At 40.8% G+C, this 24,388-nt stretch overlaps 1 protein-coding gene across 6 annotated transcripts in view; it reads left to right on the plus strand.

The window, feature by feature from the left end:
* The window catches only part of SULF1 (sulfatase 1), a 192,710-nt gene that overhangs the window by 89,654 nt on the left and 78,668 nt on the right, over positions 1-24,388 (plus strand). For all 6 annotated transcript variants that reach the window (XM_069600218.1, XM_069600215.1, XM_069600217.1 and 3 more), the window contains exons 3-4: positions 12,205-12,277; positions 12,587-12,816. In XM_069600218.1, coding sequence (XP_069456319.1) covers positions 12,645-12,816 — 172 coding nt within the window. In that variant the 5' untranslated portion in view covers positions 12,205-12,277; positions 12,587-12,644. The remainder of the gene's footprint in view (positions 1-12,204; positions 12,278-12,586; positions 12,817-24,388) is intronic.

Below are 24,388 nucleotides of genomic sequence, written 5' to 3' on the forward strand. Positions count from 1 at the left end.
GACAATATACAGCCTTGACATACTGCTTTCCTGATTTGGAACCAGTCTGTTGTTCCATGTCCAGTTCTAACTGTTGCTTCCTGACCTGCGTACAGATTTCTCAGGAGGCAGGTCAGGTGGTCCTGTATTCCCATCTCTTTAAGAATTTTCCACAGTTTGTTGTGATCCACACAGTCAGAGAAGTTCTAGGTGAACTTTAAGGTCCCTTGTCTTAGTCTGTCTGGGCTGCTATAACAAAAACACCATAGATTGGTGACTTAAATATCAAACATTGATTTTGTATTGTTCTGAAAGCTGGAAATTCAAGATCAGGGTGCTAGTAGATGGGGTATCTGGTGAGAGTCCACTGCCTGGTTCGTAGATGACCATCTTCTCAGTGTCCTCATATGGTAGAAGGTGGGGGTGGGGAGAGCTCTCTGTGGTCCATTTTATGAGGGCTTTAATTCCATTTCTGAGGGTTCCAGCCTCATAACCTAATCACTTTTCTGAAGACTCTGCCTCCTAATACCGTCTCACTGGAAGTTAGGATTTCAACATATGAATGCAGTGGGGGACATAAACATTTACTCTGTAACACCTTCACGCTCAGAGTTGCTGTTAATATTAATATTCCAATGTTCAAGACTGCCTCCTTCATGTTAGCTCTCTAGAGCAAAGGAGGTGAGTTCCCTCCTTTCTTATATATAATCAGCTTTGTGAAGCCATGTCCCAATGGGGAACAGCAGATTTTCTGTGTTAGGGTGTTGCTCTCTGCTCATTTTGTGAACCCATTCATGATCATGTACAACTTTCCTTTTGTTTGACTTTCAAGGGTACAAAGCTGTAGGCAGGAGATCCTGAAATGGAGGGACCAGAAGCATATCTAATCAATTCTTTGTATTTTCATCTGCAATTGAAACTAACTACAACCAGCAAATAGAAAAAGGGTTAGGGAAAACAAACAAACAAAGCTTCCAGAGACTCACCAGGACTGAAAGTCTTGGTAAAGTTCATAGGCAGCCAGACTTACCCAATAAGCCAGTTCCACTAATGATGACAACTAGTGTTTTGAAGCTGCCGTGCCGTGCCCCTGCCATGACACATTTTGATAATGTTTCACCGTAGCGAGCCAAGAGAATGGTATACTAGAGATTCACAACTTTGTAAGAAATTTTCTAAACACCCTAAACTCCTCACTCTTTAGAGTTATATAAACACATGCTGCCCTTAGCTAATCTGTCCATCAGTAAAAACGGTTTTAGTTTCTCCTCCACTTTTGTGTGCAAATTTTATATACAAGCCTGATTCAGATAACAGGAGAGCATTCTTCATTTTTTCCTTAATAAGTAAACATCACATACCTTTATATGCATAATGTTTTAGTAAGCCTACAAATATAATTCGGAGAAGGCAATGGCACCCTACTCCAAATATAATTGAAAATCGCTTTCTTCTTGAAGACTCGTATTAAAATGAGCCCAACCGTGTTGCATTATAATCTCTGATATCACATCAGGTTTTAATAAGCCTCCTTTTTGCAGTGCACATGTGCTTCAGACTTCATGGAAACCAAATCTGGAGAGAAGGGATTACTTTAGATTACTTTGAAATATGCATTGTTTGAAATGGCCTCTGGTGACCAGCTTTCATGAATGGCTGATTTTACTTGTGGGGCACATCATTTGGCTTAATTATATCAGCTCCTTTGTGTGACAAGTGCTGGTGTTGTGTGTGCTGAGAAATGAAGGTTTAAAACAAAGTAGAGTTGTTAATGAAAAAATAAATTCTAGAAGTAGAGCAACATTGAGTATTTGTAGTATAGAAGTATAGTAGATGATATTTAGGGACTTGGCCAGCTGTAAACATCTATTTATAAAGATATTCTAGTGACAGTAAATATACATTTGCCCCAAATATCCATAGACATATATCATAATCTGAGCCTTTTCAGGAAAATTATTTTATAGATATGATAGATAATAGTTTACGGTGATAATACAGCTCTTTTTCCATTCTATAAATTCCTCTGCTTAAAAGTTCATAGGGCATCCCTCGTGATACAGTGGATAAGAATCCGCCTGCCAATGTAAGGGATCAGAGTTCAATCCCCGGTCCAGGAAGATTCCACATGCCTTGGAGCAACTAAGCCCATGCGCTGCAACTACTAAAGTCCGTGCACAGCAACGAAGACCCAGCACAACCAATAAAAATAAAAAATAAAATAAAAAGAGCTTCATAAAGTTCACTTTTTTTAACAATAGAGTAAAATATGGGTTTTCATTAGCTAAAATATTTCCCAGCTTCTGCTCAGACAAAAAGCTAAGACAGAAGTTGTATTTTAAGTTTTAGGTTACTACAGGCCTTCAATGGAAGCACCGTCATTTGAATCAGTGGTAGTGAATTTATGGCTTTAGAAATGTCATACTGGGTCTCTTCAGGTGCTAATTCACCTGAAGTCTGAGATAAATATCTCTACATCCAAATACTATTCTAAGAGTTAACAGATGAATTTGATTGGACAAGAATGCCATAAATCAGATGGATGTCAATAAAAATGGGTAGAAAATTTATCTTTGCTGTATGCTTTCTGTGTGCTTTGTGGTTATAATCAGTAAATTAATTTTCCTAGTGAGGCCTGCTAGTTCCTCAGTTTGTTCTACCGTAATTATATTTTCCATGATTGCCAACCTGAATCTCACCTGAAACTTAAGTAGAGTTGCTTTTTTTTTACTTGATAAATGTATAACTTTGCTTGGTAGTCACTGGAGATAAGTATACAACTGAAGGAATGATGACAGTCTGAACAGAATAGGGTATTGAAGGTGATTTTTGTCATATAAAGACTGAGAATGATATATTTAACCTCTCGCCCCAAAACTCAAACCAGCATTTCCCAGTACAACTCGTGAAGGAAGTATTTTTGAAATAATACATGAACTAATATGAAAGATTGAAGACTGGAGGAGAAGGGGATGACAGAGGATGAGATGATTGGATGGCATCATTGGCTTAATGGGCATGAGTTTGAGCAATCTCCAAGAGATGGTACAGGACAGTCCATGGGGTTGCAAAAAGTCAGACACAAGTTAGCAAGTAAATGACATCAAAATCTGAATTTTAGGGTTTCTTTTAAAAATGGATCTCTCAGAACTGCAGTTGACTTAAATATGGATATTTGATTTTCTTCCAAGGCTTTCCTGTAAGGAATACATTGTGGAAGGAAAAATTGAAAAACAGAGCTATTCCCCATACATGCATGTGTGCGTGCTAAGTCACTTTAGTCATGTCCAACTCTATGGACTCCACCAGGCTCCTCTGTCCATGGGATTCTCCAGGCAGGAATACTGGAGTGGGTTGCATGCCCTCCTCCAGGGGATCTTCCCGACCTTGTCTCTTATGTCTCCTGCATTGGCAGGCGGGTTCTTTACCACTATCGCCACTATGAATTCCCCATAACTCGTCCCTAAATCTTGAGCTAAGAACTAGAATTTGCTGTCTTTTGAAATGCATATTCATTTTTCACACTGTGTTCCCAGACCTCCTTTTCTGCATCATGACTCCATAGGAGGCCAGCAGGGTCCCTTGGAAGGAACTTGTATATCCACTCTGCTGTATTTCAGTTCAGTTCAGTTCAGTCGCTCAATCATGTCCGACTCTTTGCAACCCCATGGAGTGCAGCACTCCAGGCCTCCCTGTCCATCACTAGCTCCTGGAGTTTACTCAAACTCATGTCCATTGAGTTGGTGATGTCATCCAACCATCTCATCCTCTGTCATCCCCTTCTCCTCCCACCTTCAATCCCAGCATCAGGGTCTTTTCAAATGAGTCAGTTCTTCACATCAGTTGACCCAAGTATTGGAGTTTCAGCTTCAGCATCAGTCCTTCCAGTGAATATTCAATCCTTCCAATGAATATTCCTTTAGGATGGACTGGTTGAATCTCCTTGCAGTCCAAAGGACTCTCAAGATTCTTCTCAAACACCACAGTTCAAAAGCATCAATTCTTTGGTGCTCAGCTGCTGTATTTAAAGCCTTAGAAATGTTTAAGTCTGTTATGTTGGTAGTGAGCTTTATCACATAGAAAATAGGCCAGCACAAACTCTCTTGACTGTGGCTTAATTTTTAAAGTCAGGTGGTCCTCTTTCCTCACAAAGATGTTAACTATAAGAAAATATTTTGAGAAATGCTTTTGAAATCTAAATATAGCACCTGAGTATTTTTTATTTTCTTCAACTTAAAACGTATCACAAGAATTGTGGAACTTTGAAATAAATTCATATTGTGCCAAATGATACACATCAGAGAAACAGACTAAAACAAAATATGTCCCCAGAATTCCCGACTTTGTTCAAAGGTACATTTTTAGTTATCTAGGAATGGTTGAACTTTAAAATACAAAGAAGACTGTTTCCTCATTACTTTACTATGTGTCTGTGTGTGTGAATATATTTATACGTGAATCTTAACTATGCACATGTGTGTGTGTATCTATTGGTTTGGCAAAAAAGTTCTTTCCAGTTTTTCCATGACATATTTCAGAAAGACCTCAGCAAACTTTTTGGTGAACCCAAATAGTTAGGGAAAAAAGATAAATACATAAGGTACTGATGAAACGTGATGCTTGTGGTAGAGGGTAGTGCTCAGCACAATTCAGCACAGAGCTGTCAATTTTGCAGTTGGTTGGGGTCATGTGACTAGTTTCAGCCAATGAAATATTAGAAGTGATTGGAGTCATTTCTGGGTTGGAGCCATGAAAAGCTCTACCACAAGAATCTTCAGTTTTTTTCTTCCTCTTCTTCTCCATCCAGCTATGGCAACAATAAAACAACAGATCAGACTGTATCTATGCACAATCGAGCAGATCAAAGCTCCCTGTCACTCTTTGTGTGACTTGCAGTATGTGCTAAATCGCTGATATTTGTTTGTTTGTGTGTTTTTCCTTGTTATTGCAGTAAACTATTTCTGCTAACTTCTACAATACCTTAAGATACTTCAACACAGTTAAGGTGTAAGTATATGAAACCAAATGCAAATTTAATATTATAAACCATATAGTTTAAGACATAGCTAAGATGTCTAAGATCACATTTGTGGTTCTTTTTAATCAATATGCTTCCTATTGTCAGACCCAAACTGAAGTTTCCAATGTCCTCCTTTTTAAAAGTCAGCAATCTTTTTATTCCCCTCATCTTGGACCTCATGGCCACCACTGAAACTCATGACTGTTATCAGATCTGTAAGACACTCTGTAGCATCTGCTTCAGAAATATCAGGTCCTTCTGGTTTTGTTTTGTTTACATAATTTTTAGGTCACTTTGTTTTCCTTTGCTTTGCTAATTTCTATTTGAAAGAAGCTGGGAAAATCTCCATCTTGGATGCTTTGCATTTCCTAAAATGTTCTTGGTGAGCTCCTTGTTATGTAGGTAATTCCTGTCTTTGTAGGATAATCCTCATAAGTACATTTCTTCTTTTTTTTAATTTATATTTTATTTTTAATTGTAGGATAATTGCTTTACAATATTGTGATGATTTTTGCTATACATCAATATGAATTGGCCTTAGGTATACATATGTCTCCCCCTCTTATACCCTCCTTCCACCTCCCTCGTAAGTACATTTCTTGCTATAGCCTCTCCCTTCATTTTTATCACTGCTTATCTCTTTCTATCCTCTTCCTCAATGAGAAGACAAAGAGAAAGCCTAGGAAGCTTAAAAATACTTATTTCTATTTTTATTGTGCAATAGATCATGGGTGAAAATCCAACTTAGACATAAATGAAATAAAAAAATAGAATCTGTTCCTCTGCCTCACCATACCCTGGGGATAATCAACACTAACAATTTTGTGAACAGATGACTTTTCAAGGTTCCTTCCAATGTCACTATTCACAGTGCTATGGGGAGAAAGAACAGAAAGGGGGAAAAGGGAAGAAAAGCAAACATTGTTCAAGGAGGATCTCATCCTTTAGCCAAGTGTTTCCTCAAAGATGCTCCAGGTCAGAGATGCACACTTTCCAGCTGTCATTGGTGGCTGGAAGAGATTTATTATTCGAGGGGTATAAAAATGTTACTGCACCAGAAGGAGACTGTTCTCTATCTTATTTGCTTGGAGTTGTAATAAATTAGATCCGTGAACAGGCTTTCTGGGGATTAACAGTAGATGAACTTTGCCAGCTATGGGGTTTTTAAAAGAAGAAATTAGCTCCTTCATAGCTTCACATATATCATAAAGAAGCTAGCGCATCCTGAAGGCTTCCTCTATAGGAAAAAAAAAAAAAAGTGATGTATGGGAAACTTGAAAGTCAAAATTAAGGGAAGAGGACCATGTAAACTGACCCCAGGATATGTGAGAACTCTGTTGATTGGGGGAATCAGGAGGGGGGATTCCACCTTCTTGCTAGTATAGTCCTATTTCACTTCACCCTAATGATAAACTAAGTGTGTTCTGGCTAAATTCAGCTTTGAGTAATTGCATGCTGCTGGCCTAATCTCCCCTGCTGCTATGATTGGTTATGGTGTCCCTTTCTTCCTCTGTCTTCACTCTAGAGTGGAGTGCTTTGTGCTAGAAACAATTCCTTTGCCTCATCCTTAAGAGGTTGATTTCTGTGGTGTGTGGGTTGTTCCGAGCCTATCTCTCTCATACTTCAGATGTGTGGGCATTCATTTATAAAGTTTTGTGTTATCCTCAGATTAAAAAAGAAAAAACACGGAATGTCATCACTGAACAGTGATACCAGGCATTTAACTTAGTAAAGTTTCAAAGCTTTAAGGGGCAGGGAGGAATGAATTAAGTTTGTGACTAGGGCCAAATCTATAGCCTTAGATGTGAAAGGCTGGGCTTAACCGTATACTCTAGGCCAGTAATTCTCAACCCCTTTGAGCGTGAAATCCTTTTGTATTATTGAAATTGTGTTTTTATCCCTTTATATTATTAAACTTGTGGGACTCCCCTGGCAGTCCAGTGGTTAAGACTTCATGCTCGCAGTGCAAGGGACACAGTTTTGATCCCTGGTCAGGGAACTAGGAGCTTGCATGCCATATAGGCAGCCAAAAAGTAAATTAATTTTAAAAAATAATTTATTAAGCTTGTGTTTATGGGGATTTGGGGCTTCCCTGGTGGCTCAGCTGGTGAAGAATCTGCCTGCATTTTGGGAGACCTGAGTTCAATCCCTGGGTTGGGAAGATCCCCTGGAGAAGAGGACAGCTACCCACTCCAGTATTCTGGCCTGGAGAATCCCATGGACTATATAGTCCATGGGGCTGCAAGGGTCAGACATGACTGAGTGGCTTTCACTTTATGGGGATTTTATCTATTGATATGTAAGAATTCAAAATGAGAATTTTAAAAAATATTCATTAATTAAAAATAATATGTATATATGTTAAATGATATATTTTATGAAAAATAACTGCATTTTGCAAACAAAAGAATATTGGTGGTTAAAATAGCATGCTTCACATTTTTGCAAATCTGATGTTTATCTGAATAAAAGAGAACTGGATTTTTATATCTGTTTCTGCATTCAATCTGTTGAAATGTATTGTTTTGGGTGAGGTATGGGAATAAAATTCAACCTCCCATGGGTAAATAGTTGGAAATGGAGAATTATTTCAAAAGCTTTTTCAGATACTTATAGATCTTCTTTGATACTATACCAAAACTTGACAAGTAGTGATTCCTATAGGTCAGTTGTCATAAGAAATATGAAACCACATGAATGAGCTTTTAATACTTTCTTATATTAAGATTCAGTGGTCATTTTGCACTTTGAGTGAGCATTTTTTAACTTCTGTATAATTTTGTAACATTGCATTTGGTCATTTCGGAAGTATTGGTTCACTGATTTATACTAATAGTCTAAATGTTGACATATTTCATTTTATATCACAAAATAACATTTGTTAATATTGACATCAATGTCATTAGAAAAGTTATACCTATTGAGAAGCTGCCAAGCTCACAGTAGCAGATAAAACTTTTCCAAAATTTTGCTTTTGACTTGAAAACTAAATTTCTGTCATTAGCAACAAATGTGACAAATACTGTCAGTTGTTTTCCTTGAAGTGAGTCTTGGTTCATTCATGACTTGAAGAAATGCCTTCCAAAAATCTGAATTCAAATAATTCTATCAAGTAAAAATAGTGTTTGAGTAAAAACAGAAAGAAGATGGATCCAGTTCACCTTGCAACTTAGTCACCTTTCCCTCAACAAGCATCACGCCTCCATACACAGTGGAGGGTTTTATGTGTCCCTTTTCTCTGATAAAACAGAAAATGTGAAAGACATGTATTTGAGCACGCAGGGACATGCTCAGTTGTTCAGCTGTGTCCAACTCTTTGAGACCCCGTGGACTACAACCTGCCAGGCTCCTCTGTCCATGGGATTCTCCAGACAAGAATACTGGAGTGGGTTGCCATGCCCTTCTCCAGAGGATTGTACCCACCCAAGGATCGAATTCACGTCTCCTGCATTGGCAGGGAGATTCTTTACCACTGAGCTACCTGGGAGGCCTATGTGTATTCGACACTCAGGGCTTAATCAAATTAATCATTTTACAGCTTCATCTTGAGTGAAACTAGCTTTTTTAAAAAACTATATGTGATGCTCCCTGCATTTGTGCTAAAGCAGTTGTATCAACCATTGCTCTTAGACCATCAGTGCAAATGTCAACGAAGTGAACACGAGAGATGAAGTGTTGGCGTTCTTATCAAAATAAGTCTGGGACATTCGGGTCTGGGACATTCCTGGTAGTCCAGTGGTTGAGAGTCTGCCTTCCAATGCAGGGGGTGTGGGTCCCATCCCTGCTCAAGAAACTAAGATTCCCCATGACAGGGATTGCTGATCTCACTATGGCAAATGGAGAGCCCAGGCTCTGCAACAAGAGAACCCTACACACTGCAACTAGAGAAGCCCCCATGTGCCAGCACAGCCAAAAATAATAATTAAAAATAAACATAAGATAAAGACCCAGTCTTACTAAAATAAAAAATAGTTCTGGTCTTTTGGATTCCATCTGTGAGGATCTCAGGGTCCCCCAAAGCCTAGATTACACCTTGACAACCAGGGCTGTGGACAAGCATATTACCACCATCCCACCCCACCCCAGCTGTCTAGACAAAGGGGGGCTTTGTTGATGACAGAGACCCCCTTAAACCCATGAGGGCAATGAGGGCTTTGTTTTAATGTGGGGGTTTGCTAGATAAGCATATGCAAACTAGACTTGCTATCCAGTTGGCTTGAAGGCTTCCCAGTCTTTTCTTTCTTTTATATGTGACTTGAAAGTATGTCACATTTATAGTTGGCTTGACTGCCCCAAACAAAATGCTGCAAACTTTCCACATCAATTGGCCATAGTGATAGTTGGTGTTTTCATTTTAGATCCTAAAGAAAAAGCAGTTTGTGTTCTGGTCCCGCTTCATGAATACAGCACCGTTCCTCAAGTTCACTTTACATGTGTGAGAAAAACCTCTTTTGACATTTCTCCCATTTTCAACTATTTCTCAAGACAAATTGTTAGTCTCTAAGGACACTTGTCGTCCGCCACCAAGTATCCAGTTCGAACATTGCATCCTTGTCTCCTTTGTCCAGGTCTGCGTTTTGTCTGTCAGTTTTTCCTTCTTCCTCTTCACTTTTTTTCCTTCTGGAGGTAGAAACCAGGCGGTGAGAGGTTCTAAAAGGTCATTTTTGAATAAAGAATTGTCTGTGTACACATTTTTTTTTTCAGAGTGCTGTGTTTTGTGTGTTTTAGTCAAGGGAGCGCTCCTGCTGAACAGACTTGTCTGAAAGTTCCGTTTTCTTTACCACTCAGCTTCTCGGCTTTTACATATGAATCCCCTGAATCAATAATAAACTGTGGCAGAAAAAAAAGCAAAACAAAAAATGTAGGTCTCTTTCGCACCTTTTAACTCTCCAGAAAGGCAAGGCAAGACACTTAAGAGGCAAAGCTCGCATCTTCTCTGCTGTCTCTTTTCTTTGTTAGGAAATTATTTTCAATGTAGTTTATACAGGGTGCCATTAAGGCTAATTTTCTTTTTCCTACAAGAGGAAATAAAGTAAATAAGATAAAGAAAAGAATAACCCAGAACATGGATTGGGTTCCAAGGAATGTTATCAGCATCTTAATTGTCAAGTCACGTGTGTGACTGCTTATTTAAACCAAGCACCACACACACTCGATACAGTGTGAGTCTGGCTGTATTTTGGGGGTCACCGTTGTCTGCAGAGGCTGGTTTAAATGATCGGTGATGCAAGAAACCCTGTTGACTATCTCTTCATACATGGCTTTGAGAGGTGGGCAAAGTTCTGTTACCTCAAGAACCAACCCTCTAAGAAATTTCTGTGTTTAACTCTTTAGACTGATGCATGCTCCACGGGAGAGAGCCATTGTTCCACTCACTTCTTTCGCTTTCCTGTCCTTTCATGCTCCTATCAGTTTTCTCATGATTTGAACCAAATGCTCAGAAACCCACCAGTCAGGGCAGAACAATTGCGTGCTTTCAGTGTTCAGCAGGCACCGCAATCACTGAAATAACCCCGAGTTGTTACCAAACAGAAAACAAGAAAAAACCCACACGCCAAATGTGCAGATTGACTTTCTCAAGCCACAGGATCAATCGGAGGTGGTTAGCTGGTTGCTCTGCAGATAATGTGGTCAGGACTGCCTTGCTGCAGACACTGGATTTTTGTTTTAAAGCCTACTTCTTATTGAGTCTTTCTCTCTCTCTCTGTCTTTCTCTCTTTCTCTCTCCCTCTCTCCGCCCCTCCCAAGGAATAATTACAGGCTGCAGAGTCAAAAGCATTAGAACTGTTTACAAAACAGCTCATAAAGTTTAAAATAATGGGGGCGTGTGTGTTTGTGTAAAACACAATAATGTGTATGGCAGGGGGAAACAGTATACCCTTCTTTCTTCTTTCACTGCCTCAAGTCACCCTCCAGAATTTAAGACATGGAAGTGAGCAACAGAGTTCCTTTTATTCTGGTTCCTCACACTTCATTTGTGATTTGTATTTATCTAATGTCAGTTGACTGTTGAGGATCAAAATACAGACCCTCAGAAGTGTGGGGAGAGAGTGGGTGCTGGAACCAGCTGCTATCTAATTAATTTTAGGGCAGTTGAAATTCCCATACAGATGCTCCCTCATGACATTCAAGAGAAAGATGCTTTTTTTGTTTTTTTTTTTTAATGAGCCCTTTGCTATCTTTCAGAAGTCCTAAAGAACAGCGTCCAGCAGGTTAGTGTTCTAAAGTGAAAGGGGCGTTTTTCCAACCCTTTCTGAAGTCTCCTCCTGTGCAGACTTACAAAGATTTTGCAATGCTCCCCTCCAGATTTTATTATTTTTTTAAGGTGAAAGAGTCACCTCCAGCCTCAGAGCACATCAATCATTTTGCTTTGCAGGTTGAGATCTGCTGCGGCAAAGCCAAACCTCGGTGCTGGCAGCACTGCCCCGGGTCTGGACAGTAGTGAGGCTGGCGCTGACAGTCAGAGGAGGGCTCTGTCCCCTTCGGCACTGATGCACTGGGGATGCAGGCTCGACGGAGGGACAAGCCCAGCCCGGAGGAAGCACCTCTTCCCCTGGTGATGGATGGAGGACAGTTAGGAGCTCTCCAGAGGCTGGGGAAGGTTGCCCTCTCAGCCACTTACTCTGAAGTCTTTGTCAGCAGAAAGAACTCTCCTGGGTAGTGAGTGACATCATGCAGATGACAAATGACAGCTTTGCGTTTCGTTCTGCTTGATGAGTACTCAGTACCGCATGCAGGTGAGTTAACGCTTCCCAGAGGCAAACACTCCAGAGCACTGTGGTTTCACGGGCACTGCTGGCTCTTCCTCATCAGTCGTCCGTTTTCTTTGCGGATGTTTAAAGTATTAATGCTATTAAAACATGAGCAGGGATGATACCCAGATCACTGTGTTTATGATTATGCAATGAAGATATTATTCAAGTCATGTGTTAAGCAGTTCTGAATGTTGTTTCCTTCTGTTTCTTCCTTTTGGAGTACAGATTTTAAATTATATACGTGTATGTATATATATTATAATATACATTGTATATTATATTTATACATAAATATAATTAATATAAATACTGTAAAATATATGGTGAATAAATAATGTATATACACACACATATATATTTATGCTGTTTCAAGAGACTGTTTCAGACCAAAAATCTGTATCAGAATCTCTGATTGACGTTTCCTTTGTATTTTTTTTCTCCCCATTCCAGGACCCCCTCTGCAGATGTCCTGAACACTTCTGACTACAGCAATTGATTCTTCAACCGGGATACCTAATTCCAGGTATTAGCTCTTGTCAGAAAGCTTTTACATCCAAGCTCTGTGCTGGAAATTCTATTTTGGCAATGAATTTTGAAATTGGAAAAGTTGGAATGAGAATAAAGGACAAAAGTGAACTTGCAAAATAATCAAGCGCTTGAAAAAAAACACAACCCTATGCTGGGAGGGTTTGCTGCTTCTGACTCACAGGCAGCCCTTTCTCTGCCAGTTTATGTGCCAGTTCTCACCGAGTTGTAGTCCTTTTTCTGCAACCGTGTCCGGGGTTTGGATTTCATTTTCATCTTTCCCTCTCCCCTTTCTCTGACTGCCCAGACCTGCAGGAATCAGGAGACAGACATTTTCTCAGTTTTGCGACATTGGAGCAAGCACAATGAAGTATTCTTGCTGTACTCTGGTTTTGGCTGTCCTGGGCACGCAGCTGCTGGGGAGCCTCAGTTCCAGCATCAGGTCCCCAAGATTCAGAGGACGGATACAGCAGGAGAGAAAAAACATACGACCCAACATCATTCTTGTGCTCACTGATGATCAAGACGTGGAGCTGGGTGAGACATTGGCTTTTTCACTTGTTCGTCCCTTTTGCTCAAATGATTGACTGACCTCCTGTTATCAGTAACAGTCTGAAAACATTCAGGGGTTTGATGCTTAACCAAAACCTAGTTTGTAAAATGTACTTGCACTGATGGTAAAGCATCTGGTTTGTGTTTCGACATGACTTTTTTGGTCTTAAGTTTTTGAAGCAGTGTGGGGTGGGGGGTGTGTACGAGAATAGGGGTGGTGAGAGGAAACAAAACTATAAAAGTCAAGGATTGGATCGTGCACCTTGGAAACTCTTGGTCAAGAGCTTTTTAAAATATTTGAGCAAAGTTGTTTCAAAGAACATGAGAGTATGACTGTTAATTCTCTGCAGTGCATATGAAGAAAGGTAGATACACAAAGAATTTCCAATTGTCATTATTATTAAGGTGAATCCTTTATTCACAGCTTGTAATTGTTATGTGATGCCTATCTTCTGCTGCTGCAGATCACTGCTACCCACCTTAGACAGGATGCTTTTCAGAAGAATTCACTCACCTGGGTTAATTCTGGAGTGCTTGGAAAGCCTGCCAACATCCAGTATTTCAGCTTAGCTTCTAAATCTTCTGGTTGGGTTTCTCACCCTTTCATCTTCTTTCATGGCCCAGCACTATGGTCTTGCCCATAAGCTTAGGATCAAGTTCTTCTATGGTACCTAAGACAGATGAAAAGTTTGCCCTTACAAGTTGTCACCAGCACTCCTTTCCATTCTTGAACCAAATTCCTTGCTCTCAAGCTATCACACTGAACTTGACCATCTCTAGTCTTGCCCTTCATGCTGGCAGAATACCTTGGGCTTCTTTCCAGAGCTCCTGGCTAGGTTCCTTGAGGATTAAACCCCTGTAGGCTGGAAGTTGATCCACAGGGATGGGGACTTTGTTTTCCAGTTTGAAACCAAACTATGGAATCTCAACAAAGTTAACTCTTTGGATTCAGCTAGAAACAAAAGCACTATAAGCCAGTGGAGGTAATAATTGTTGGATGTGATTTGCAGTCTGTTGTCTCTCACTTAATTGTTTAAACACGACCATGAATTTTTAGGCAGCATGTCAAAATGAAAAATCTTGGAGGTGTGACTTTAGTGTGTATGTGGCTGGTGGTTTAAGTTTTCATTCACCTATAGCATAAGTAAAGTGAAGACATTTGAATTCACCTTCCTTAACATCTCTCATACCCATCCCTTTCGCTGAAGCCATTCTCTGCTCTCCTAGTTTTTCCTAACTGGTTGATCACCTGACGGTACCTGTCCCTTCTAGTCTTGGCTCCTCCTGCCTATTCTTCATTTCATGCAAGTGTCTGATTGGGTCTGTGCTGCTAAAACCCTCTAAGATGTTCCTTGCCAAGAGGATTAAAAACCTCCTCTCTGTAGGCTGATGATCTCTGGGCATCTGCCCCCTACCTGTCTCACTAAGACTATTTTCCTTTCCCCCAATTTTGCTCTGTGCTTCATGGAAACAGCTAGTTGTTTGAAACTGTCTAGTGGTTTCATCTCCCTCACCTATATTTCATGCCTTTACACATCTCATCCCCTCTGCTCTTTCCACCTTTCTCCGCCTAGAGAAACCCTACCTATTTTTCATGACCCAGTTCAGTACCTTCACCAAAACCATCCTGCCTTCCAGCACAGTGGATGGAACTTTGTACCACCTCAGACCTGCCTCCAGCAGGACCCTTAATCCACCATGTGTTTCCATACCTGTCTCTTCCACTTGATTGAGAGCAACTAAAGGATAGGGTGTGTGTGTGTACGTTAATCGCTCAGTCGTGTCTGACATTTTGTGACCCATGGGCTACATGTAGCCCACCAGGTTCCGCTATTCATGAAATTCTATAGACAAGAATACTGGAATGGGTTGCCATTCCTTCTCCAGGGGATCTTCCCAACCCAGGGTTCAGACTCACATATTCTGCCATTTTCTGCATTGGCAGGAGGATTCTTTATGACTGAACCACCAGAGAAGCCAAATATGTATTAAGCAATTACCAAGTACTGTCTTCTAGTGGAAGCACATGAATATAATGGTGAGGAGTTGGCGGCCAACTGTTTCTTACACGTTTGTCTTTACTTCTTTCCTTGATTTTCCTCCCAGACACCAGGCTAAGCATTCACTCATTTAATTTTCACAGGCACTCTATGTAGTAGTTACGACTACTCTATTCAGATTGTGCTTAAGACAAATGAGGCTTAGAAGATTGGCACAGGCTCTGATGAGCTAGGAAATGGTGAACCCAGGACCTGTATTGGGTCCGAATCTCCACAGCTACACATGTAAGCATGATTCCTTCCATCAGTCCATCCTTCAACAAATGTGTATTGAGCCCTTCCTAAAATAACCTGTAAATGTATGATCATATCCTAGGTTCTGAGATAATGCCGAGATGGGTCTTATTATCCCATTGACAGAGCAAGTTGATGATGAACTAGAGCGAACAATGGGTAAACATTTAGAGAAGACCAGCCACCTTTCTCGGCAGAAAAATTATGTTCTGGGTGGTGCGTACAGTTCCATGGAGACTTATCTGGCTGATTGTAATGGCCTCATAATCTCTGAAATTTTCTGCTCTAGTCTTTAGTTAACTTTGGGTTTGGGTATTGTTATTGTTTTTTTTAATCATCTTAAACCATTTTTAAGTTTGTGTTAAGTACATTCACATTTGCAAATCTCCAAAAACTCTTTTCATCATATAAAATTAAAGCTCTATATCCGTTAAACAGTAACTGCCTAGCTCCCAGCTCTTGGCATTCGCTGTTCTGCTTTCTGTCTCTATGAATTTGACTGCTCTGAGTATTTCGTATATGTGGAATCATATAGTTTCATACAGTACTTGTTTTTTTGTGACTGGCTTATTTCACGCCAATATTCTTGCCTGGAAAATCCCATGGAAAGGAACCTGGTAGGCTATAGTCCATGGGGTTGCAAATAGTCGGACACAACTGAGTGACTTCACCTTCACTTTCATTTTATTTTACTTAGCATAAAGTCCTTGTTCACTGTTTACCTATGTTATAGCATGTCTCAGAATTTCCTTCCTTTTGAAGGTTAAATAATATTCCATTATATGTATATCCACCCTTTGTTTATCCATTTATCTCTTATTAGACATTAGTGTTGCTTCTGCTTTTCTATTATTGTGAATAATGCTACTATGAACATAGGTGTATAAATATCTCTTTGAGACTCTGCTTTCAATTCTTTGGAGTATATACCCAGAAACAGAATTACTGGATCATTAGATAATTCTATTTTTAATTTTTTGAGGAACCACAGTACTGTTTTCATAGCAACAGCACCATTTATCCATTCCCACCAGCAGTGCATAAGGGTTCCAGTTTCTCCACGTTCTTGCCAACATTTGTTATTTGCTGAGTTTTTGATAATAACCATCTTAATTGGTGTGAGATATTCTGTCATTGTGGTTTTGATATGGTTTGATTTGTTTTGTATTTTTGCTTACATGTGATTTTGTTTGCCAAATATTGAACAAACCTTAGCCTAAAAAAGCAAAATTTTTGCTCCTATAATACTGCAAGCATTTTGGCTTCTGTGCCTCCGGAAGGATATCAGACTTAGAAAAGGCTTAGGAAAACAATTCCAAAAATTGTAATCGAATACTTTTGAGAAATTAAAAATGAAACAATTCTATCTTTTTGTCTGAAAAGACAAGACTAAGAAGGATGGTAATCCAAGTTTATGAAATCAAGCTGGGACGAAAAGCTCTTACTCAGTAGGAATGAGGGACACTCCCTTAACTTTGGGGACAAATAAAATAAACTAGTACTTTGTGAAGGGGGTGAGGCACAGAAGGAATTTATTAATAAAAGTGCTAGCACCTGATATGTGAATAACACTTTTATCTTTTCCCAGATCATTTATTCTCATTATTGCATTTTATTGTCATTCCATCCAAGTTGGGTGGGTAAGTTCAAAGATCATTATCCCAAAAGAAAACTTAGTCCATGGAAAGATTAAGTAATTTAACCAATGGTCCCCATGCTTCTGGATTTGCTTTTTCCACTACTTGGGAAGTGGTTTTCAGGTTATGCCTCTATCTGTAAATAGTTCAGGCTTTTAGGCAAAGCTAATGGGTGGAAGATTTATATCTTAAAAAAAAAACAACACTGAAGTATAGTTGATTTACAGTGTTCTGTTCATTTCAGGCATACAGCAAAGTGAGTTATACGTACAAAAATATCTTTTTTTTTTCAGATTCTTTTCCCTTATAAGTTATTACAAAATGTCCAGTATAGTTTCCTATGCTATACAGTAAGGTCCTTGTTCATTATCTATTTTACATATACTAGTGTGTGTATGTCAATCCCAAACACCTAATTTGTCCTCCCCCCCAGCTTTCCCCTTTGATAACCATAAGTTTGTTTCCTATGTCTGTGAGTTTTGTATATAAGTTCGTGTGTATCGTTTTTTTTTTTAGGTTCCACATATAAGCAGTATCATATATTAGTCTTTGTCTGGTTTATATCACTTAGAATGACAATCTCTAGATCCATCCATATTGCTGCAAATGGCATTATTTCATTCTTTTCTATGGCTGAGTAACATTCTATCATATATATACATGGGGTATTTATATATATACACCCTATCTCTTTATACATTCATCTGTCAATGGACATTTAGGTTCCTTCCTCCATATCTTGGCTACTGTAAATAGTGCTGCTATGGATATTGGAGTGCATGTATCTTTTTGAATTATGGTTTTATTTTTTAAGCTGAAAAACACAAATGGACATGATTAAAAGAGTTTGGGATGATGGCTATCATCCAGGAAAGGAATGGTAACCAAGAACATCAGCAGTATCCATGTTTTATTATGAAATTTTAAAAACCTATCTGAAAAAAATAAAAATATATCTCAAGCAACTATGAGCAAATGTTAAGTTTTTAAAAAGCTAAAGACACAGTATTTATTCTATTTTTCCCTCACTTTAAATATTTTACAAGTCAAAAAGAAGAAAATAAAAAATGCTTGTGGTACTCCCCTAAGTTTCTGAGACTACAGTCAATGAGATTAAGCTCTAAGCCTTTCCCAAATGAGACTTTCCTGGCAGTTCAGTGGTTAAGACTTTGGCCTTCCAGTGCAGCGGAGCAGGGGATGCAGTTTCGATCCTAGTCAAGGAGCTAAGATAGATTTCCACATGCTTCATGGCCAAAAGGCCAAAACATAAAACAGAAGCAATGTTGTAACAGATTCAATGAAGACTTTAAAAATGGTCTACATCCAAAAAAGAAAAAAATTTGAATAAATGTTTCCCAAATGGTCCCTAAGTACCACTCTGAAAAGCAAAATAGTGAGCTGATTAGACCATTGATCTGGTTTAATGTGGCATTTCTTAAATTCTTAGGAAATTTGCCTGGTGCTACCATCTTAGGATAGCTGACTTATGATCTACTTATATCATAAGTAAAATTAAGAAATCTTAAATGCATGGAAACACTTTGTCTAAAGCAGAGGTCACAAATGGGATCTACAGTCCAGAGCTATTCCACAGATGCGTTTTACTTATCAAAACAGCATGCTTATCAATATCAAGGCAGCATTTAAAACATCAAGCGATTTTTATATACTAGGGGGGAAAAAATCCAGATTCTGACTTTTCTTGAAAAGTCATTGAAAACCTTACATCCCCGTGAGGCAGCCATGGGAAGGGCTTTTCTTAAAAACTTGACATTTCCATGAGGCAGCCTTCAGTTAAAGGCTTAAGGGGGGAATTTGCTGGTCATCCAGTGGTTACAGAATCTGCCAGCCAGTACAGGGGACATGGATTCAATCCCTGGTCTGGGAAGATCCCATATGACAAGGGGCAACTGAGCCCACATGCCTAGAGCCCATGCTCTGCAACAAGAGAAGCCACTGCAATGAATCGCAACACAGAGCTGCCCCCAGGCAGGGAAAGGGTGTGGACAAGAGATGGTTATGGGGTTTGGAACTGACCTGTACACACTGCTATATCTGGAGTGGATAGCCAACAAGGACCTACTGTATATGGCACATGGAACTCTGCTCAATGTTATATGGCAGCCTAGATGGGAGAGGAGTTTGGAAGAGGATAGATTTATGTTTATGTATGGAAAAAGCTTCCCTGGTGGCTCAGACAGTAAAGAGTCTGCCTGAAATGTGGGAGACCCAGGTTTGATTTCTGGGTTGGGAAGACCCCCTGGAGAAGGAAATGGCAATCGACTCTTGCCTGGAAAATCCCATGGACAGAGGAGCCTGGTAGGCTACAGTCCATGGGGTCACAAAGAGTCGGACACGACTGAGCTACCTCACTATGGAAAACGCAGAGGAACCAGAGATCAAATTGCCAACATCCGCTGGATCATGGAAAAAGCAAGAGAGTTCCAGAGAAACATCTATTTCTGCTTTATTGACTATGCCAAAGCCTTTGACTATGTGGATCACAATAAACTGTGGAAAATTCTGAAAGAGATGGGAATACCAGACCACCTGACCTACCTCTTGAGAAATCTGTATGCAGGTCAGGAAGCAACAGTTAGAAGTGGACATGGAACAACAGACTGGTTCCAAATAGGAAAAGGAGTACGTCAAGGCTGTATATCGTCACCCTGCTTATTTAACATATATGCAGAGTACATCATGAGAAACACTGGACTGGAAGAAGCACAAGCTGGAATCAAGATTGCCGGGAGGAATATCAATAACCTCAGATATGCAGATGACCCCACCCTTATGGCAGAAAGTGAAGAGGAACTCAAAAGCCTCTTGATGGAAGTGAAAGTGGAGAGTGAAAAAGTTGGCCTAAAGCTCAACATTCAGAAAACGAAGATCATGGCATCTGGTCCCATCACTTCATGGGAAATAGATGGGGAAACAGTGGAAAGAGTGTCAGACTTTATTTTGGGGGGCTTCAAAATCACTGCAGATGGTGATTGCAGTCATGAAATTAAAAGACGCTTACTCCTTGGAAGAAAAGTTATGACCAACCTAGACAGTATATTCAAAAGCAGAGACATTACTTTGCCAACAACGGTCTGTCTAGTCAAGGCTATGGTTTTTCCAGTGGTCATGTATGGATGTGAGAGTTGGGCTGTGAAGAAGGCAGAGCGCCAAAGAATTGATGCTTTTGAAGTGTGGTGTTGGAGAAGACTCTTGAGAGTCCCTTGGACTGCCAGGAGATCCAACCAGTCCATTCTGAAGGAGATCAGCCCTGGGATTTCTTTGGAAGGAATGATGCTAAAGCTGAAACTCCAATACTTTGGGCACCTCATGCAAAGAGTTGACTCATTGGAAAAGACTCTGATGCTGGGAGGGATTGGGGGCAGGAGGAGAAGGGGACGACAGAGGATGAGATGGTTGGATGGCATCACGGACTCGATGGACGTGAGTCTGAGTGAACTCCGGGAGTTGGTGATGGACAGGGAGGCCTGGCATGCTGCGATTCATGGGGTCGCAAAGAGTCGGACACGACTGAGCGACTGAACCAAACTGAACTGATGGCTGAGTCCCTTCACTGTTCACCTGCAACTATCACAATATTGTTTGTTAATCGGCTATACCCAATACAAAATAAACAGTTTAAAAAAGAGAGTAGCCCCTGTTCAGCCCAACTAGAGAAAGCCTGTGCACAGCAACGAAGACCCAGGACAGCTAAAATTTTAAAAAATAATGCTTGAAGAGCAGTCAAAGCTGCCCTGTTGGGTGGGGCCTATCTGCCCCAGGCCCTCGGGGTCCCCACCACTCTCCACTGCTCCCCAACACCTAGACCAAGGAGCACCTGTCTTTGCCATCATGTCCACACTGCTGTTTTTTATCATCAGGGGAAAATTCTGTGTACGCACATCTCTATAAAGAGTAGAAAACTGGAAAGACCAAAGCATTGTGATTTTTCTTGTACTTGGCTGGCTTCACTTGCCCGCCTTCTCTGTCTAGCCCTGTAGGCATTTTTACTTCCATTCCCCTAAAAAGCTAGTCTCCACTTTTAATGGCCTTTAGCTCTTTAGGGGAAAAAATAATAAGTCCTAGTGACCTGGAAACATTCCAGACAGATTTATTATCTGCTTCTTAGTCCCTTCTTTCCCCAACTTGTTTTCCCTCCCCAACTTGTTTTTAGCTGAAACATCTGTTTTTTTGTGGGGTTTTTTCCTATCAATTCCATAGTTTAATAGAAAAAGGTGTACTGTTCGATCATGTTATTTTTTTTCTAATGCTTTCAGAATTCAAATTTCCAATAGACCAATAAAGCCATTTTTAGTATGAGAAATATCACTGTTTAAATTTCCATACTTAATTGTTGGCATAAGGATGTGCTTAGTACAGGCCATTTATATATTTCAAGCATTGACTCTACCCCATGGTAAAACAATGGCATCTAAAAACAACCCTATATGTTTGATAAGAGCTGTGTTTGCTGGTCGCTATCACTCATCAAACCATAAACAGTTGTAATTCACACCTAGGCGTGTCTCCTATTCATACAGGTGTGTATGAATACCACATACCTGGGACTTCCTTAATGAATGATGATGGCAAAATTTATTATCAAATTTCTAGTTTTGTGAGTTGATGGACATGATGAACAGCCTCAATGAAAAGTTTAATGTTTGATAGTACAAAATATTGAAATATTTCAAATATCAAATGCTAAGATATTTGAATCAGGAAAGGCAAGTCTTTGTTATAAAGTTTGCTGCTGCTGCTGCTGCTGCTGCTAAGTCGCTTCAGTCGTGTCCGACTCTGTGCGATCCCATAGACGGCAGCCCACCAGGCTCCCCCCGTCCCCGGGATTCTCCAGGCAAGAACACTGGAGTGGGTTGCCATTTCCTTCTCCAGTTATAGAGTTTAACATGGACATAAAGTAATTCAAGTTCACTGTGTGATTTTGGTAAAGTCATCCTGCTGAGTGAGACATTTTCTCCCCTCTGACCTTCTACATGCATGTGATTTGAGAATAAATGACTTGAAGCTTGTAGAATGATTGAAATTCCTGGCTCTGACTCTGTCAGGCCCCAGTAACCCAGGACACACCCCCTCCAAAGGACTGTTCCTGGAGCCTTGATTTCTAACCCATCAGAATTGCAAACCTGACAGATCTTACAGGATTCCCAGAGAGTGCCACTTCTCCTCTGTCAGTCACTGCTGACCTAGCAGCATCCCAGTCCACAGCTGACCACTGTCAAAGCACCCCCACCCCTGCAGGAGCGATGGCAGACATCCCCAGTCCCAACCTAGAACTCTGGCACTGGGGCAGCTTTTCTTGGCAGCCTCGAGAGTCAGCTGTGGCCCGGACCTTCCCTGTCCTTAAGCCAGCCCAGTCAGCAGTGCCCCCATGCCAACTACTGGACTTCATTATGGTCACTTCATAGCATCCCTGTCAGGCTTCCACCTCAAAGGACCATTTTAAATGCTAATAAAGCCAGGCTTCTCACTTAAGAGAAGCATAAGGAACAGTGCATGATGGGTAGATGGGAATTGATATCTTTAAACCAGCTTTAACATTTTAAGTCTTGAAGCATAGACAAAAGTAAACTTCTATCTTAATCCATCAGGACTGCTGTAACCAAATACCACAGACTGGGTGACTTGCTGCTGATGCTACTGCTAAGTCACTTCAGTCGTGTCTGACTCTGTGTGACCCCATAGACAGCAGCCCACCCAGCTCTCCCGTCCCTGGGATTCTCCAGGCAAGAATACTGGAGTGGGCTGCCATTTCCTTCTCCAATGCATGAAAGTGAAAACTGAAAGTAAAGTCACTCAGTCGTGTCTGACTCCTAGTGATCCCATGGACTGCAGCCCACCAGGCTCCTCCGTCCATGGGATCTTCCCAGCCAGAGTACTGGAGTGGGGTGCCATCGCCTTCTCCGTCCAGTTGCCAACTATTAACAACAGACATTTATACAGACATTTATTTCTCGTGGTTCTGGAAGCTGAAAAATCCAAGATCGAGACTCCAGCAAGTTCTGTGTCTGGTGGGAATCTGCTTCCTGGTTCACAGATGCTGTGTTTTCACTGTGTCCTCACATGGCAGAAGAGGCAGAGCACTCTTTGGGGTCTCTTTTATGAGGGCGCTAAACCCATTCATGAGGGCTCCACCCTCATGACCTAATCACCTGCCCAAGCCCCCACCTTCTAACACCATAACCTAGCACATTAGGTTTCAACCTATACGTTTTGAAGGAACACAAACATGCAGTTTATGGCTACCTCTGTATGCCTGCCTTAGCTTTGGAGTTCAGATGTGATGACAGAGACGGAGATGGGAAAGGCAGGAGTAAATGAAACATCTTGGTGCCAAGATGATCACACAGTAAATCACAGCTCATGCCATTTGCTCAACGGCCCTGCCAACAGGTCTGGACACCTATTATTAGTTCTATTTTACAGCTGAGAAACACAAATCCAAAGAGGGTAAATGACTTGTTCAAGCACATCTGTGACAAAAACTCAGATGTTTCCCCTCAAGTTCAAGTCCAGGACTCTTTCTCTTCTCATCTTCATCCTCCTAAGCCCTGCCTTGGTAATCTTGTGAATCTTCAGCCTTAAAGTTTCACAACATTCTCATGAAATAATTGCTCTGATAACTAAGAATCAGCACAGTCTACATTTAGGCACCAAAGTCCTGAAACTCAGAGAGGTGAAGAGCTCTGGCTTAAAACAAAACCAAGTCCTTCCAGCTATAGGACAAAACATGGTCCCATCCACTGGGACCATGCTGGAAATGCTTAATTATTAGTTGTATGGATACAGAATCATTTTGGATAGTTTCCCAGTGAAAAATCAATGGCGCAGTCACAGTGGCCATACGTGCAGGACGAGGCAGTGTTGTTGGCTGACGTTAATCACTACACAGCCATAAAAGAGAAGGCTTTGTACTTTCCTTGCTGGAGCACACTGACTCAGCAGAGGGAAGAGATATGATTCCTATATGCCATCATCTGTATCCACCCAGGGACTCCAAGATCAGAGGCAACATTTAACACCAGTGTGACTGTCAGCTTCTAAAGACAGACACATCTGCAGCCCACGCTCCCTCTCCCACTCAAACCCAATCTACTGAAATCAGTCCATAAGAAGGCAGGAGACGGGCTTTAGTGTCTGTTAGTATCTCCCCTAAGAGGCTAGATGAAGCAAAATACGTATGTGCTAAGTTGCCCTCAGTTGTGTCTGATTCTTTGTGACCCCATGGACTGTAGCCTGCCAGGCTCCTCTGTCCACGGGGATTCTCCAGGCAAGAATACTGGAGTGGGTTGCCATGCCTTCCTCCAGGGGATCTTCCTGACCCAGGGATCGAACCTGTGTCTCTTATGCCTCTTATATTGGCAAGTGGGTTCTTTACCACTAGCACCACCTGGGAAGCAAAATATGAGACTACAGTAAATGAGATCTACTCTTACTATGAGCAGACATCATTTCTGTGTTGCAGTCTTCAGATGTCAGTGTCACAGCCAGTACTCAGCCTAGATGGAGCTTAAAAGCTTGATCTCTGAACAGACAGCCTGCATTTGTATCTGAGGTCTGCTGCTTAGGGTCTGTGCAGTCCTAGGCATGTTGTTTAACCCTTCTGTA

The sequence above is a fragment of the Ovis canadensis genome, chromosome 9, assembly GCF_042477335.2.
Source record: "Ovis canadensis isolate MfBH-ARS-UI-01 breed Bighorn chromosome 9, ARS-UI_OviCan_v2, whole genome shotgun sequence".
In the NCBI taxonomy this organism is placed as follows: domain Eukaryota; kingdom Metazoa; phylum Chordata; class Mammalia; order Artiodactyla; family Bovidae; genus Ovis; species Ovis canadensis.